Raw genomic sequence first — 14,528 nt, 5'->3', positions numbered from 1 at the left:
TGCACTGCTCACATCCAACCAGATCCACTGGGGGGGCCCAACACCCCACAGAGGGCAGCAGCCCCCCAACTGCACCCCAAGGGTCTGCAGGGCCGTGCCCACCTTTGCTGTTAGCTCATTGATTTCGGTGGGTTCATATAGCTGGTTCATATAGCATTTGCCTTCGGGAGGAACGACCCAGAGCCCGTGTGTGGGGTCCTTGTGGTCCTGAGCTCTGAATGGACAGGAATGGGGTGTTGTAGTGTGTTGGTAGCACTTCCCTGTGTCCTGCCCCTCCCACCCAGGACTCCCAAACGAGTTCGTTTCGCGTTGCACGAGAGGTATTCCATACAGCCCGAGATGATGGATTTTCCAGGATGAGTGCTGGGAGTGCACATGGCACTCAGTAACCCCAGGCTGGCATGAACCCACTCCCAGTGCCACCTCGCCAGGGTGGCCATGGGGACATCAGGGGACGGCACAGCTGCAGTCTGGTGCTGGGGACTGGAGGGGAGGCGTACGGCTCCAGGCCTGGAGCACGGCCATGTCCCTCCCCGCGGCCGTCGCGTCGTGGTGCTGTGCTGTGAGGTCTCCATTGTGTGTGAGTGGTGTCCAGCGCTGTCCATGTGGACTTTCTGAACTCCTTAATAAAAGGAACTCATCGTTACTGGTGTGCTCTCCTCTATGGTCACAGCACAGGGACACCACCAGAAGGATAGAGGGAGCTGGCAGCCCTTTAGGAACCCCATGGGGAACCCAAACCCAGGGGAAAGCCACAATGTGCCAATGGGCACAGCGCTGAGTGGGGTCCCAGCTCCTTTCAACCACTGCTCAGCCCCATCCCAAGATGTGGGAGGTGACAGCCAAGTGCCTGGCGCTGGAGACCAGCTGGGCTGTAAGCATTGGCCAGGCAGGGTGGGAACAGTTGGGCTTCTCTGTGTGGGGATGGGTCCTGAGTGGGTGTAGGAGTGCAGGAGCACCTGCAGGCTCTGCACACCCATCTGGACCTGCAACGACAGGCTCACATCGCGCTGCAGGTGGGAGTGCTCGTGTCCCCAACCGGCGTCACTGCCGCTGGCTCCAAGCCAAGAGCACCGGCTCCTGCTCAGCCTCTCCTCCAAACGAAGCCACAAATGAAGGTGGCTCATTAACCCTGTTGTAGTGGCTTGGCCAGCCCCATCCCCTCTGTCCCCCCACCTCCCTGCAGCAGCCCAGCCTCCGGCAGAAGGCAATTAGCACCCGCAGGTATTTAATGGCCAGCTCAGCCCGGATGCAGGCAGGGCAGCGCAGAGCTGGGCATCGCCCAAGGCAGAGAGGTGAGTGATGGGGACAGCAGAGACATCCCTGGGCTGCAGGAGAGGGAACACCCCAGGATGGGATGGGGTTGGAGCAGGGCAAGGCGCTCCCTGTGTTTGGCTTTGTGCTGGGAGTGCCCAGGTCAGGGGCAAGGTGGGATGGAGGCACGGAAAGCAAAGCCCATAGCGGGAGGGGAGCTGGGACCCACAGTGCTTTGGGCTCAGAGGGGTCTGCAGGAGAGCAGAGCACCCAGATGGGGGCAGGTGCCCCATCCCCCAACACCAGCAGCAATTTTTAAGGCAGCATCTCCTGAAAAAAAATAATAATAATAATAATAAATTAAAACTCCATTCTCCCTCTCTGAAGTTTTGCAGAGCTGCCCAAGGTCACCCAGGCACCGCTCAGCCCCATAAAGCAGAGCGATGGCTGCAAGCTGCTTCCCCTGCACGCATTAACGGGGCGCTGCGGGTGGCACCTGAGCGCTCAGAGCTGAGCACTGCTCAGGTGAACGCACTTAAGCCCTCCCTGCAGTGCTGCTAAGAGGAGCACGCGGCTGCAGCTCCCATCAGCTGCTCCCATCAGCCTGCCCTGCTAACAGCCCCGCGCAGCCAACCCGAACCGTGCCAGGCCTGGCAGCGGACCAGAGCAGGGACTGCAGGCTCGTAGAGAGGAAGAGAGAGGTCAGGAGGAGAAAAGATGCAGGGAGAGCAGCTCAGTGAGAGTTTGTAGGGGTGCCGGAGGGGTTTTCCTGCTTCTTTAAGGGTTCTGCAGCACATACATGGGTATCTGCCCCATAGCAATACTGGTACAGAGAGGGGATGCTCCACAGGAGAGATGCTCCATGGGAGGAAGCCCTTGATGCCCCCAAGGATGCTGAGCACTTTGCCATCTCTCTCCCTCCCTGTGTCCCCCCAGATGAGAGCATCCTACTCGCTGTCCTGCTTCATCCTGCTCAGCCTGGGGGCCTGCTGCCCACCCCACGAGCCCCGACACCCCGAGGATGTGCTGGAGCCACGCTGGCGAGGAGCGGTGGCTGAGGCCACGGGTCCCTGTGGGTGGGCAGCCCCGACGTGGCGGCGAAGCGAGGAGCTGGGCACGCTGCTGGGCATCGCCCGGGTGCTGCGGGGCTACGGGCAGCAGCACAGCAGGGGCCCACGGGGACGGCAGGAGGGCTCAGAGAAGCGCGGCGGTGGCGGCACGCTGGGGGACCTGGCTGAGGAACTCAATGGCTACAGCAGGAAGAAAGGTGGCTTCGCCTTCCGTTTCGGGAGGTGAGGGCTGCGGGGTGAGCTGCATCCCCACCGTTCCCGATGTCTCGCCGTGGAGCAAAGGAAGCTGCGGGGTGGCTGCCGGGGTGACCTGGGGAGGGGAGGCACCGCGTTTGCTTTGCACTCAGCCCTGCCCCACATCTCCCAGCCTCAGAGATGGAAGAAGAGGAGGGAGCCCTGCATCCCTTCCTTGGGGACACGGCGTGTTGGCCGGGTCCCAGAGCTGTGCGTGCCATGCTGGGACTGCTGTTAAAGATAGAGGGAGGTGCAGTGCAGGGGGTGATGCTGCAGTGACAGTCCCCGTGGGGACAGCCCAATCACGGCCGTGGGTGTGGAGCAGCGCTCTGCGCTCTCCTTCCTATTAATGAGAAGCCCCTCCGGCAGCAAATTCTGCTTAGTGTCACACTGCCACTTGCATGAGTGAGCTCCTACGTGCCAATCCAGACACGGCAGCGGGGCTGGAGAACATCTTACCCCTAAGACATCCACATGAGAGCACGCAAACCTGCCCCGCACCGACCCGATGCAGCCATCCCCAGCGGGCGGCACAGCACTGACTGACCTCCAGCATCCCTGTTCCCTCCTGCCCTCACCCACATTCTCCCATCCAGCCCAGCAATGCAGGAACACCTGGTGCAGAGAGGCTGGAAGAGCCCCGGCTGCCACAACCCTGTGCTCTGGTTCCCCAAAGGCAGTTTGGAGAAGAGCCCCCCAGCAGCCCCAGCCGTTCTGCCTTCTCCTTCAGGCAGATTTAGCACTGCCAATGCCAACACTGCCCTGTGCTCCTGCTAAGGCCGAGCTGTCGGCAATCCCAGCTCCAGCTGCCTCGCTCAGGAAATTCAGCACCAAACGATGCTCCTGTTTCAGTGCAGGCGCAGAAGTGCGGCAGGGCAATTATTTGCAAGCGCTGAGTTGCACCCTCAAAACCAAAGGCTGCGTCAGGACTCGGGCGGGGAAAAAATAAAACATATATATTAAAGAAATCTGCCTCCAAGAGGTGCATTGAAACATCCATCAAGCAGACAGAGCACTGGGCGCAGCAGGGCTGGAGGGGCTGCAGGGAGGGGGACAGGGGTCCATGGGTCAGGGGTGTGGGAGGGCGGATGGACAGACAGACAGATGGACAGACAGAGCAGGGAGCGTGGGCGTGGGAGGGGTAGGATTTGGGGTTTGCAGGGATGCAGGTGGTGCTGAGTTTGGCATGGAGGGGGGGGCTGAGTGTGGTCCCCCAAATCTGAGCTCTCCTCTGCTCCCCAGGAGCCCCCCAGCAGCACAGGGCTGTGGGCACACTGCTTTCCCTCAGTGCTGGGGATGGGAGGCTCTATCGATGTTTCTATGGCAACATTTCTTTCGTCCTCCTTTTTTTCCAAGTGTTCGTAACATCAATAAATATGCAGTGATCAATTTTACCCTGTGCTGGAATGGGAGGGAGGGGAGGAGAGGAAGGGGACTGTTTGGGAGCGGGCTCATCATCCCAAAGAGGAACGGGGTCAGAACAGCATGACAAAGCCACGTGCCCAGTAAGGGAGGCTCTGATTGAGGCACAACCTTTCTCTATGCTGTTTCAAAGCAAAAGCCAACGCTTGCTGCAGTGCTCACCTGGGGCAGAGCTGCACAAGTGCCCACAGTCGTCCTGAGATGGCCCTGTGCTCTGGGCAGTGGGTGGTGGGGAAGGGGCTGCACCAAGGGACACCAGGAACCCCCAACCAGGATCCCATCACCTGGGTTTGTCCTCATCCCTCTGTGCTGCCGGCACACAGCAGGCACAGCAAAGCTCCCAGACACGAGTGGGTGCTTGGCTCGGATTGAAGAACGGCCAAAGGACTCCTAACAAGGGGCTACAGCATCCCTGCATCACTGAGCACTGATGGGACCTTCAGCAGAGGTGGAAGGATCAGTGCACATCCAAGGGCCAGGCAGGGAGCTGCACCCATCAGTGTGAGCAGTGCTTCACACATCTCCAGCACCAACCCAGCTGGGGAAAGATAGTTGCACACAAAACACTGACCACATTTTCCATCTTATGACAAGCAACTACTCAAAAAACAAGGCAGGATGACATTAAAGGGAAACTTAAAAGAGTGAACATGGTAATTTCGAAGGCACAAAAAGCAAAACAAAAACACAAACACAGCTATTTTTCCCCTAGAGCACTCTCACTTTCAAGCTCAATAGCCTTGAAAATTGGAGCAATCAAACTGTTAAATGCATCGATCTGTTAAATCAACTCCTACTGTACTCGGCTAAATTTAGCCTTTAATCCCTCTTTCACTCCCAACTCCAGATCCCAGGGCTTTCCCCAGCTGGGTCAACTGACCTCTGCCTTCCCACGCCAGCAGACCAACCCAGCAAACAGGGATGGATCCCCAGGAAGGACCCCATGCAGGCGGAGCTTCTCCATCTCAGCCTACAGGCTCTCAGCATCCTCAAGCCTGGATCCAGCCCCACACAACCCCAGCCAGGGCTCCTGCTGAGCTCCCATACCCCGTGCTGGGGCTCAGAGTGCAGATTGATGAGGGGGTCAGAAACGGGGTGACCTGGGACGGAACCCAAAACCACCAGCGAGCAACCGCAGAGCCTGGGGCACAGCGCTCCCACCTGCCCTCTCTTCCTTCTCTTCCTGCTTTGCCCTCTGGCATCTCGGGCTGATGGTTGGACTGGATGATCTTGGTGGTCTTTCTGGCCTTAGCAATTCTATTATCTTCATTTCTTAAGGCACAGCATCTCCTTTCAGACACTGCTTGGCACCCAATACCAACCTCAGTGCCACCCCCCCTGCCCAAAGGTGCCCTTCAGCAGAGGCAGCTGGCACTGAAAACATTTGTTAACAGGCAAACACGGGTTTTCCTCAACATTGATTTATTTTTAAATACACTACGCAAGAGAGGCCGGAATAAAAAATGAATCAAAAAAAAAAAAAGGTAGAGAAAGAGAGGAGGCAGAATTGAAAGTCATGTACAGAAACAATCTGTACTGGACCAAATTAAAGAGGAAACAACCCCCTTAAGTATCGCAGAGATGAAGGACAGAGCTATTTACACACTGTAAAAAAGACAAGTCTACAAAAGTAGTGTAATAACGAGATACAAATGTATAATATAGTGGCACAATATGTTATCAAAGTAAAAACAGTACCTCCAGGAAAGAGACAGTCCAAGGTGTTTTGTTTTCTCTTACATTTTTAAAGGCAGCCTGTGGCAGAAGTGTGTATTTTCTTTTAAACATTTGTCATGGGTTAAGTCAGGGCTGTTTGTGAGGGCGAGGAACGGCGTGAACACACAGAGGGAACTACTGGAAATCATATACAAAACGTCAGTTCCAAAGAGAACAGCATAAAATACAGTTGAAGGCAATCAGTGTTTAAGATACACAAGAGGGGCCACAAAAGTTACGGGGAACAGGACACAGAAAATATGTTTTTTTTTTCTCTTGTTTGGAACTGTTAAGAAGTTAAATTGCACTGTTAATAGCCCTAAACCTTGCTTTTTCACTACAGTCACAGGTCACAGTTAGTCCCCAGCTGTGTCACATCAGCTGGGAAGGTTACAGGACCGTGGGCAGGAAGCCCAGCAGCCTTGCTGTCATCATTTTGGGGCAGTTTCCTTGGGAGATCTGCCCAAAGAGAGGTGGCTGCAGTCTTCACAGAGCCTCACACGACGGGTGCAGCCACACAGCCATGAAGGCGATGACAGTTCCAACCCCAAGAACCGGCGTCCGAGCTCTCCACAGGGAGCTGGCACTGGCATGGCAAGGGAAGGGCACCAGTCTCAACAGGAGCACAGGAGCCAGGCCCACAGAACAGAAAAGGCTGCAAATACAAGTAGAGAAACAGCAGTTCTTGCCCGTCGGCGATGCGCAAGCTCAACTGAAGCAACTGCTGCAGGCACAGTGGTATCTTTGAACTCGGCCCAAGCTATCCCCTCCTGTCACCCACAGAGCAGTGCTGTGCTCAGCACCGCCTGCTGCTCCCACACCTCCTCTGCCACCCCCTGCCCCGAGCACCAGCCTGAATAACGCCAGCAGCGTCCTTCTTCAGCCCTCTGCCAGTCCTCTAGTGCTACCGGGGGAGATCTGCAAATGCTGCTGCATCAGTGGGTGCTGCCTGCGACAGTTTGAACCCAGGCAGCTCAGCTGAGCTCAGCAGCATCAAGGAAAAGCTGAAAACACAGATACAAAGGGCAGCAGGTGGAATCATAGGAAGAATGTGAGTAAACATCACTTGTAGCATTCTATCGTTCTTTAAAGTCACATTAACAACTTCCCACCCCCCCTCCTCTCTCAGGCTCCAAATCTGTCGCATGAATGCCAGGCTAAATGTCAGACTCGGGCCAGGGATGCATGCTGCAGCTCTCCCAAGAAATGCAATAGGTATATTGCTATTCAGACACTCAGCCTTGTGTACAGTGGGGCGGAGGGGCAGAACGCAGTAGGAAGTCCTCCTGAGGAGGATGGCATCTCAGCGTCCATCAGTCTGGCTTCAGTCTTAACGTTTTGTCCAGAACAATAAAATATTAATAAAAAGGCATGACGTGACATCAGCACTTAGACTCGTAGTCCACAAGGCAGGAACTCCACAGATAAGACGATTACAAGTATATGAAACACAGGGAATCTGGGCTAAGAGGGTGAAAGTGCCTCTTGAGCACAGCCCTGCTCTTTGGAGCTGGGGCGTCCATCAACAGTCTGCGCCTTCCGCACAGCCCAGACCCAAACGCCCCAGTCCTTGGTCAGTCCACACATGCTGTTACTCTCTCCACAGTTGACTTTGGCCCACTGTGATGTATTATTTTTTTTCCCAACCTGGCTTCTGCTACCTCTGAACAATGTCGCTGATCTCTTTCACAGAACTGAGCAGTTTGCTAAAGTCCTGCGTGGCCGCAGAGCCGCTGCCAGCCGTCGCTGGGCAGATCTGAAGCTCTCGCAGGTTGTTCTCCAGCTTATTGATGGCCTCCCGAAAGGCAAATTTGTTCCTCATCTGCTGTATGGAGTCCACGTAGCTCACGCAGAAGGTGTAGAGGTTCTTGCCAGCCTCCAAGACAGTGCTGTGGCTGGCCATTTGTTCAGAGTTCTTGCTAATGGCGAGCCGTAGAGCCTCGGTGCTTTCCAGCACCACCCCTTTGGTGATGGCGCCGCTGGCAATCCTCTCTGGGGGCTGGCGGGTCTTCCGCAGAGAGACCCTGGTGGATATGAGAGGGATGAAGGCCGTGGACGATGGCTGGTCCCCCCCCGGGGCAGAGGGTACAGATGAGGAAGAGGCAGCTGAGGTTGCTGTGCTCATCAGCAGCTTTGTAGAGGACTGTGGCTTTGGTACAGAAGGGATCCCTAGCTTTTTCACACCTTCCCCCGACTGGTTTGGCTTGACAGCTTCACTGCTCACAGCATCTGCAACCTGAGTCAACTGTTTGGATTTAGGACCAGACACCACATCTGTTGCTGCTTCGTGGCTGGGACTGTGAGATACTTTTCCAGGCTTGCCAACAGAGGATGAAGACAGTGGAACCGGAGGGGCTGGCTTCAGCTTCGATAACTTCCCTTTGTCCTTCCCTGCCAACTCTGAGGTCTGCTTGAGCCTCCTCAGCCGCGGCTCCTCGACAGAAGCTTTGCTGGCACCTGCAAACGCAGCAGAGTTGGGTTTGGCAGCAGAACCTTGGTCCGTTGTCGCAGTGGTACCTAAGGCACTGGATTTGACTCCATCGTCCTTGTGCAGCACGCTGGAGGAAGGGGGGACGGCGGGTTGCCTACGGCCAAGTTTTGGAGTCAGAGTGGGCGGGCTGGAGCCAGGACTCGACTCCGCATCTTTGAACACATCATCAGTGGTCTCTTCGTTTTTCTTAAGCAGCCGTGGAGGGGGGGTCACCGTCCCCCTGACAGCAATGTCAGTCTTGGCCTCATTGGCCCGTTTTCGAGGCAGCGCTGGCTTTTCACTTTTGTGTCCCCCAAAAGTGGAGGAATCAAACTGGCGTCCTGTGGACTGCAGATCCCGAGGCAGAGTCACAGATTTCCACTCCGTGTCCTTTGCGCCGTGGGGCACACAGGAGGCTGAGCAGGACCTTAAGAAACGCTTGCTGGAGTTGGAGCTGCTCTCCTCCTCACCAGACACCCCCCGGCTGCTGCTCATCGTGCTGGACTTCTTCCTTAAGTGGGGAGACAAAAACCCAGAGTTCCCAGCGACAACCCCATTGGTGACACCAGCCCCGTTGCTTGGGCTCTGGAACTTGGAGGGGTCAGCTGCTTCTGTGGGAGGAGCAATGAAAGCTCCATTGCCAGCATCCCTGCACTCCTCCTCCCCACCCGCCCTGCGGTCCGAGTGGCCATCCATCTCTCGGAAAGAGCTGCTCCGTTTCGGAGGGGTAGGGGCAGTCTTCTTCTTCTTCTTGATAAGGGCACTGAACAGGTTGGGCTTTTTGTCTTTTGGAAGCAGCCTCTCATCTTCATTCAAACTGCTCTCCAGGGCCACTCTCTCTTTCCGTGGCAGCAAAGGAGAAATAGCAGGTTCATGGTCCAGAGGGTCTGCAAGGGAAAGAAAAGAGACTACTGAGCTTTGCTTCAACAGCCAGGAGAAGCTGCTTTCTTCCAGGATCTAAAGCATTTCAGCACCTCCAAAAGGTGCAGGTTCTGAAAAGAAAACCACCCTCGGACCAGGAGTAATGCAAGTACAGCTACACTGAAGCCCAGACTGAACGTGATCCCTAATGCCCCACACACTCACCTGCCAAACTACGCTCCCTGTAGGATTCTGGAGCAACTAGGAGCAACATACAACCACAAACTGTTTACGTTCAGATTCCCATCCTCGCATCTAGAGACTTTGTCTGAACTTCATACTGAGAAGAAGACAAATATAATGAGGCTGCTTCTTCAGTCCCTGTGAGGTTGCTGCCTTTAGAACAACTGACCCTCTGAATTAATAAGAAATCTATGTAATCCACCCTTGTTCTTTTAGCTTCTGATACTGCTAACCTCCTTCCCTGATGTCATTCTTCATAGGGAATGGAAATAACTCTTTCACAAGCAGAAACCAAGACTCCCTTGGCAGCTGAATGCCTCAGGTCACATCACCACGAAGATCAGCGCAGTAGTGGAGGGGAGTGGGAATAACAGCCTCCTTCAGCAGGACTGCTCCAGAAGGAAGCGGTGGGGTGACCCTTTCTCCACTTACAAGAGGTATTTAAAAATGAATAGTGGTTTATAATAAATTTATACTGAGTCCTGCATGTCTCTGTATTTGACTGACTGGGGGTCTCATTGCAGGCCAGGCACTCAGATGGCATGCTAATTCAAGAGAGCAATGCCTTTAGGGCAGCATATACATTTAGAGCTCAAGTAGGTAGTAAGAAAGGAGATGAAGCAGACACATAGATCAAAAGAAGGCAGCTTCTCAGTCACATACCGGTGATCACCATGCAGAGGGCAGGTTGAGGAGGGAGAGTTAGAAGAAAAACAGCCGTGTTCTTTGGGAGAAGAGCATGCTTCCAAAGGACCGAGTGCTGAACCATTCATATGTAAACTGAGGTAGACCTCAACAAATAGAAGAGCTGCTACAGCTCTTCAGGTGGCCAGGGCTGTACTGTGACCAGACACAGCAGAGCTGTGGGGACCCAGGGAAAACCAGCAGCTTTCATTAAGGACCAGCTTCCAGCCACTGGACTATGAGAACACTGACAACCGAACAGGAAATTGCAATGAAACCTCTATGGGAAATGTGTTTTTCACAATAAAGACTGAAATAATAACCAGCATAATGTTAAAATCACATTATTCCTGCTGCACTCGAATCTCTCAAAGTCCTTAAGTATTTAAATGAAGCTATTTGACTTCAAAGCTTACAAAACTAGGCAATTATGCCTCCCATGTACAGCAGGCTGGATTTACCACTGGTCCTTAACACCATGTTGCATTAATTAAGTTACAATAAAAATACAGGCATACTGTGCTCAATATTTAAATCTTTTTCCAAAAGAAACAGAAGATTCCTTGTATTTTCATTAGAAAACAAGTCAATTCATAAGTCAGTACGTTCCTGAGCCCTTCTGTAAATAACTTTCTTTTCTCTTTAAGTCACTGACACCTTTCCAACATTTTACACTCCCCCTGTGTTGTTTTTTTTCCTTCTTTGTTGAAAGGTACATTTGCTTCTCAAACATGTACCACTAGGTGAGTTTGTCATCATCCAAAATAGGTCAGTCATACGTATGGTCAGACAGGGTGTGTTTATCATGCACTGTATTTTGTTTTTATCTTGCTCTTTTTCAAGCAAACTGAATACAAATCTACTGTATAAATTCAGTGTCTTACCACTGCGTTCATTACCTCAAAATGGAAGAGAAATGCTTGGAGAAACTGATTGAATAGAGTTTAATTTCATGGAAGATTCTGTAAATACCTCTTTGTCCCTTGCTGCAATTATATTTGGTACCTGCCAAGAGTAATATTCTTCACTGCTGCAAGCACAGAACTGGTATGATGAAACAGTGAAGAAACCTCCCTTATGGGGCTTGCTAAACCTGAGCAATCGTGCTGCTTTAAATTATGCAGTGTGGTAGTGTAAAGAGGCTTGAACACAGCAGATTACCCAGGGCTCGGATGCTGTGGGAGATCCCACTGATAGCTCCTACCAGGGAATGGGAAGAGAATGTGACCAGAGGGCTGTGCTCAGGCTCTGGTCTATAGGGAGCTGTAGGCAATTGCCATTAAGTTGAAAGAACTCCTAGGATTTCTCTAAGCAACGGCAGGTATAGCACCAACTGCTCAGCCAGCTATGGATTCACACTTCCAGATGCTCTATGTTTGTATCTGGTCCCAAGATTAACAGCCTGCCTTTCTGTAATAAGCGATAAAAGGAGTTCTGAACGCAGGAAAGCAAATCCAGCAGCCTGCCACCCAGAAATACAGTGCTGATAGACAAAGATGGCACCTGTTTTCAGACGTGGCTTTTCCTAGGCGAAGACCTGGGCATGCCTTTTGTTTTTCTATTGTTTCCTGAAGGAATAATGACTTTAATTAAAACCTACCACATTCCCCCTGGCCTCGAGCATGTGCAGTCTCCAAGCCCTCGTTGGCATCTTTGCTTTCAGCAGCTCTCCTGGATGTTCGTGTCTTGGTTGGTAACTCTGGGGCCTGAAGGAAATTGCTCACTACACTCCTCATGCCCTTCTTTCCCAATTCCTTCTCCACCTCTGCAACGCACAGAAGAAAAAAAAACAGATCACTGTAATACACAGAATATAAAAACCAGAGCACTGCTCCGAGTTAACTGCACAAAAGAAAGGAAGCAACACAAAGAAGAAGATCCTTAGGGCTGGTCAGCCATTTGGCTCGTTATATCTAGACACAGGCCCCTGTGAGCTATGTGCACAGTCCATGACACAGGTGCCCCCTGTCCCTGGAACTGCCAGCCCCAGAGGGCCCCAGACCTACCATCAGATATGCTGGATTCCTGAAACATCGTCTCAAACGCCTGATGGATCTCAGCAAAAGAAGGCCTGTCGGAGGGGCTCCACTGCCAGCCTGCAAAAACACCAGCACTGAGAACTTCCTACCAGCACCACACAACCATTAGGGCACAGCAGGAGGTGCCAGCTATCACAGTTCCTTTTTATAAAACGGCTGAGAGAAAACACCAACATGGAAACGCAGTGCGAATGGTGCTGGGCACCTGCAACCACCACTGAGCCAAAGTAAGGGCAGGGGAGGAGCACCTCAGGAAGTAAAAACACCACATCACAAGTCCCATACCAAAAAGCCACGGTGGAAAAGCAACACCCAGCCCCTTAAGAAGCCCACCAACCTCCTGTGCCACCCCTGCAGCACAAGTTTTTCTGTAAGCGGTCAGGAAAACGGAGGAAAAAAAAACCTCTGAGCTGAACAACAAATCTCTCCCCAAGGCCTGTGAGCTCCCAGCAGGGAAGAATGGCTGGCTTCACAGTGCTTCCATCCTTTGGGGAAAGCAGCTTTAACCAAGCATCTCCACACAGCACTGCATCTTCACTAGAACCAACAGAGAGTTTCTCATTTCTGACCAGATGCAGCCACTTTCATTGCGTTTCCAAAGAGCCACAAAGCAGCATTTGCAAAGCTGAAGAACACTTACATGCTCTCATGAGCTCATACACTTTCTCAGGACAGCCTTCAGGGCGCTCCATGCGATAGTCTTTCTCCAGCAGCTCATAGACTTGAGACAGGTCGATCCCAGGGTAAGGGGACATGCCATAGGTCGCAATTTCCCAAAGCAGAACACCAAAGGCTGCAGTGGGCAGAAAAGAAACAAAAGAAAAAAAATCAACAAACCTTGTTTTCATCTTAAATTTGAGAAGACTGTTTAGTGGGAGCAGTCACTAAACAGTGCAGCACACTTAAACCAGCTCTGAGTGGCTCAGACTCCATGCTCAGCATTAGCTTCACTGTTAAAGCAGTGGAACAAGCCCCTTCGTCAGCACAGACAAGTCTCCTGCGATATGACAGAATAGAATTAGACTAATTTTGAATGTATCAGTTGTCTCAAACCTGAACGCCTTGAGATCCTTCAAGTCCTATTAAAGGCACAATTAAGAGACTTCACAGTGGATTAGCTGAAACTGTTTCACTGCAGCACTGCAGTCTCTCTCTCAGTTTGACAGCTCCTCTCATCTGCAGTCTCTCCCTAGAGGACTGGCACGTTTTAATAGCTCAGTGTTCTTTTGGGGTGCCCTTGTTCAGCTGCAGACTGGAAGGGAAAGAGGGGCCTGGCAGTGAGAGCAGATTTTCAGCAGATGCGACCAACGGGACCAAGTCTGCGTGAGACATTTTGGTCACAGGGAAAGCTGAGCAGAAAAAGGGAGAGCACAAAAAGGTTCTTGAAACAGGAGAGGCATTCAAGTCCCCAGACTCAGTGGGGATGCAGGTCAGCACCGGGGTCAGGCAGCTAACCCAGGAGTCAGCCATGCAGAATAGACTCAACACCAGTTCAACAACCTGCATGTAATTGGTTCAGTCACCCTATTCTGGTCTTAAACTGAAGAGAAAGCGATTACAATTCTGCATAAGTAAGGAAATCACATCACATTACATGGTAACACCACCAAGGGCAATTTACATTAGACATTTCTGTGCACAATTTTCTTTGATTTCTGTCTCGGGGCAGCGAGGTGAAAAGCATCTAAACCCTGGCATGGCCAGCAGCAGCCATGACCTCTGGGGACAGCCAGCTCGCTCCGATCAGATCCCCAAGTCCACCGCACTGACTGTCACTCTGCAAGGTCACACCAAGCCTAATTAAAGATACCCAATATTCCTTTCAGATCTCCAGGACTCCACCACTGCAGTACAGCAGGGCTCCCTGCAGCCACGCGGCCAGCAGCGTCACACAGCAGCTTGGAGCAGAAGAAATGCTTAGCTCAGCTCCCTCATCTCCAAAACATTGTGTGTCAGCCATGCCCTATGAGATCCCTCAAAACAAAGCCTCTTCTCTGCACCGTTTCCTCAAAACTCCAGAGAACTTCACTGCTGCTTCACCACTGTCTGATCTTTTAAATGCACAGCAGATGCTGGGGTAACGTTTTCAAAGTGCCCCTGGGACGAAGTCCTGCAAACTTGTATCGTATGTCACCGGGCACTTCTGAGAATTTGACCAGTAGCTATGGGAGAGATATAAAACCCAAAGAAAGGCTGATAAAAAAGTAGAATGAGATTCTCTGCAGTCAGATTTCATAGAATTTAGCTCCATTTAGCTAAGCCTAGTCTTATCATCAGCACCTCAGGGCTCTTCAATAACCATTCGTCATCAAATTTTCTCTCTGTTTCTGCTCATCTCATTCCAAAGATTATTCTTTTAAAATGCAGAAAGACGAGCTCGGAGCTATCACCAGACAGACAGATACACACATAATTTTTTAACATAAAATGAACCAGATCCTCACTTTTCTCCTTAAAGTAGTTTGAAAGTTCCTGGCGATAAAGCAATATATTGCTTCACAGCTCTGTGCCAGAGCTCCATCAAGTCAGCAGCAC

At 52.1% G+C, this 14,528-nt stretch overlaps 2 protein-coding genes across 3 annotated transcripts in view; one reads left to right on the top strand and one right to left on the bottom strand.

The window, feature by feature from the left end:
* Positions 1-2,109: 2,109 nt before the first annotated feature.
* Positions 2,110-2,550, top strand: LOC122166893 (pyroglutamylated RFamide peptide). The gene has a single exon (XM_042831013.1). The coding sequence runs from the start codon at positions 2,110-2,112 to the stop codon at positions 2,548-2,550; it is 441 nt and encodes a 146-aa protein (XP_042686947.1).
* A 2,846-nt stretch (positions 2,551-5,396) lies between these two features.
* The window catches only part of ABL1 (ABL proto-oncogene 1, non-receptor tyrosine kinase), a 65,400-nt gene continuing 56,268 nt past the window's right edge, over positions 5,397-14,528 (bottom strand). For both annotated transcript variants that reach the window (XM_042830527.1, XM_042830528.1), the window contains exons 8-11: positions 12,634-12,786; positions 11,961-12,050; positions 11,555-11,719; positions 5,397-9,053 (exon numbers count right to left, since the gene is read on the bottom strand). In XM_042830527.1, the coding sequence (XP_042686461.1) occupies positions 7,354-9,053; positions 11,555-11,719; positions 11,961-12,050; positions 12,634-12,786 (2,108 nt within the window). In that variant the 3' untranslated portion in view covers positions 5,397-7,353. The remainder of the gene's footprint in view (positions 9,054-11,554; positions 11,720-11,960; positions 12,051-12,633; positions 12,787-14,528) is intronic.

The sequence above is a fragment of the Centrocercus urophasianus genome, unplaced genomic scaffold, assembly GCF_019232065.1.
Source record: "Centrocercus urophasianus isolate 14NV4802_14NV808 unplaced genomic scaffold, USGS_Curo_1.0 seq_34, whole genome shotgun sequence".
Lineage (NCBI taxonomy): Eukaryota > Metazoa > Chordata > Aves > Galliformes > Phasianidae > Centrocercus > Centrocercus urophasianus.
The sequence above is the reverse complement of the archived record's forward strand: the minus strand, read 5'-3'. Positions and strand labels throughout refer to the sequence as shown.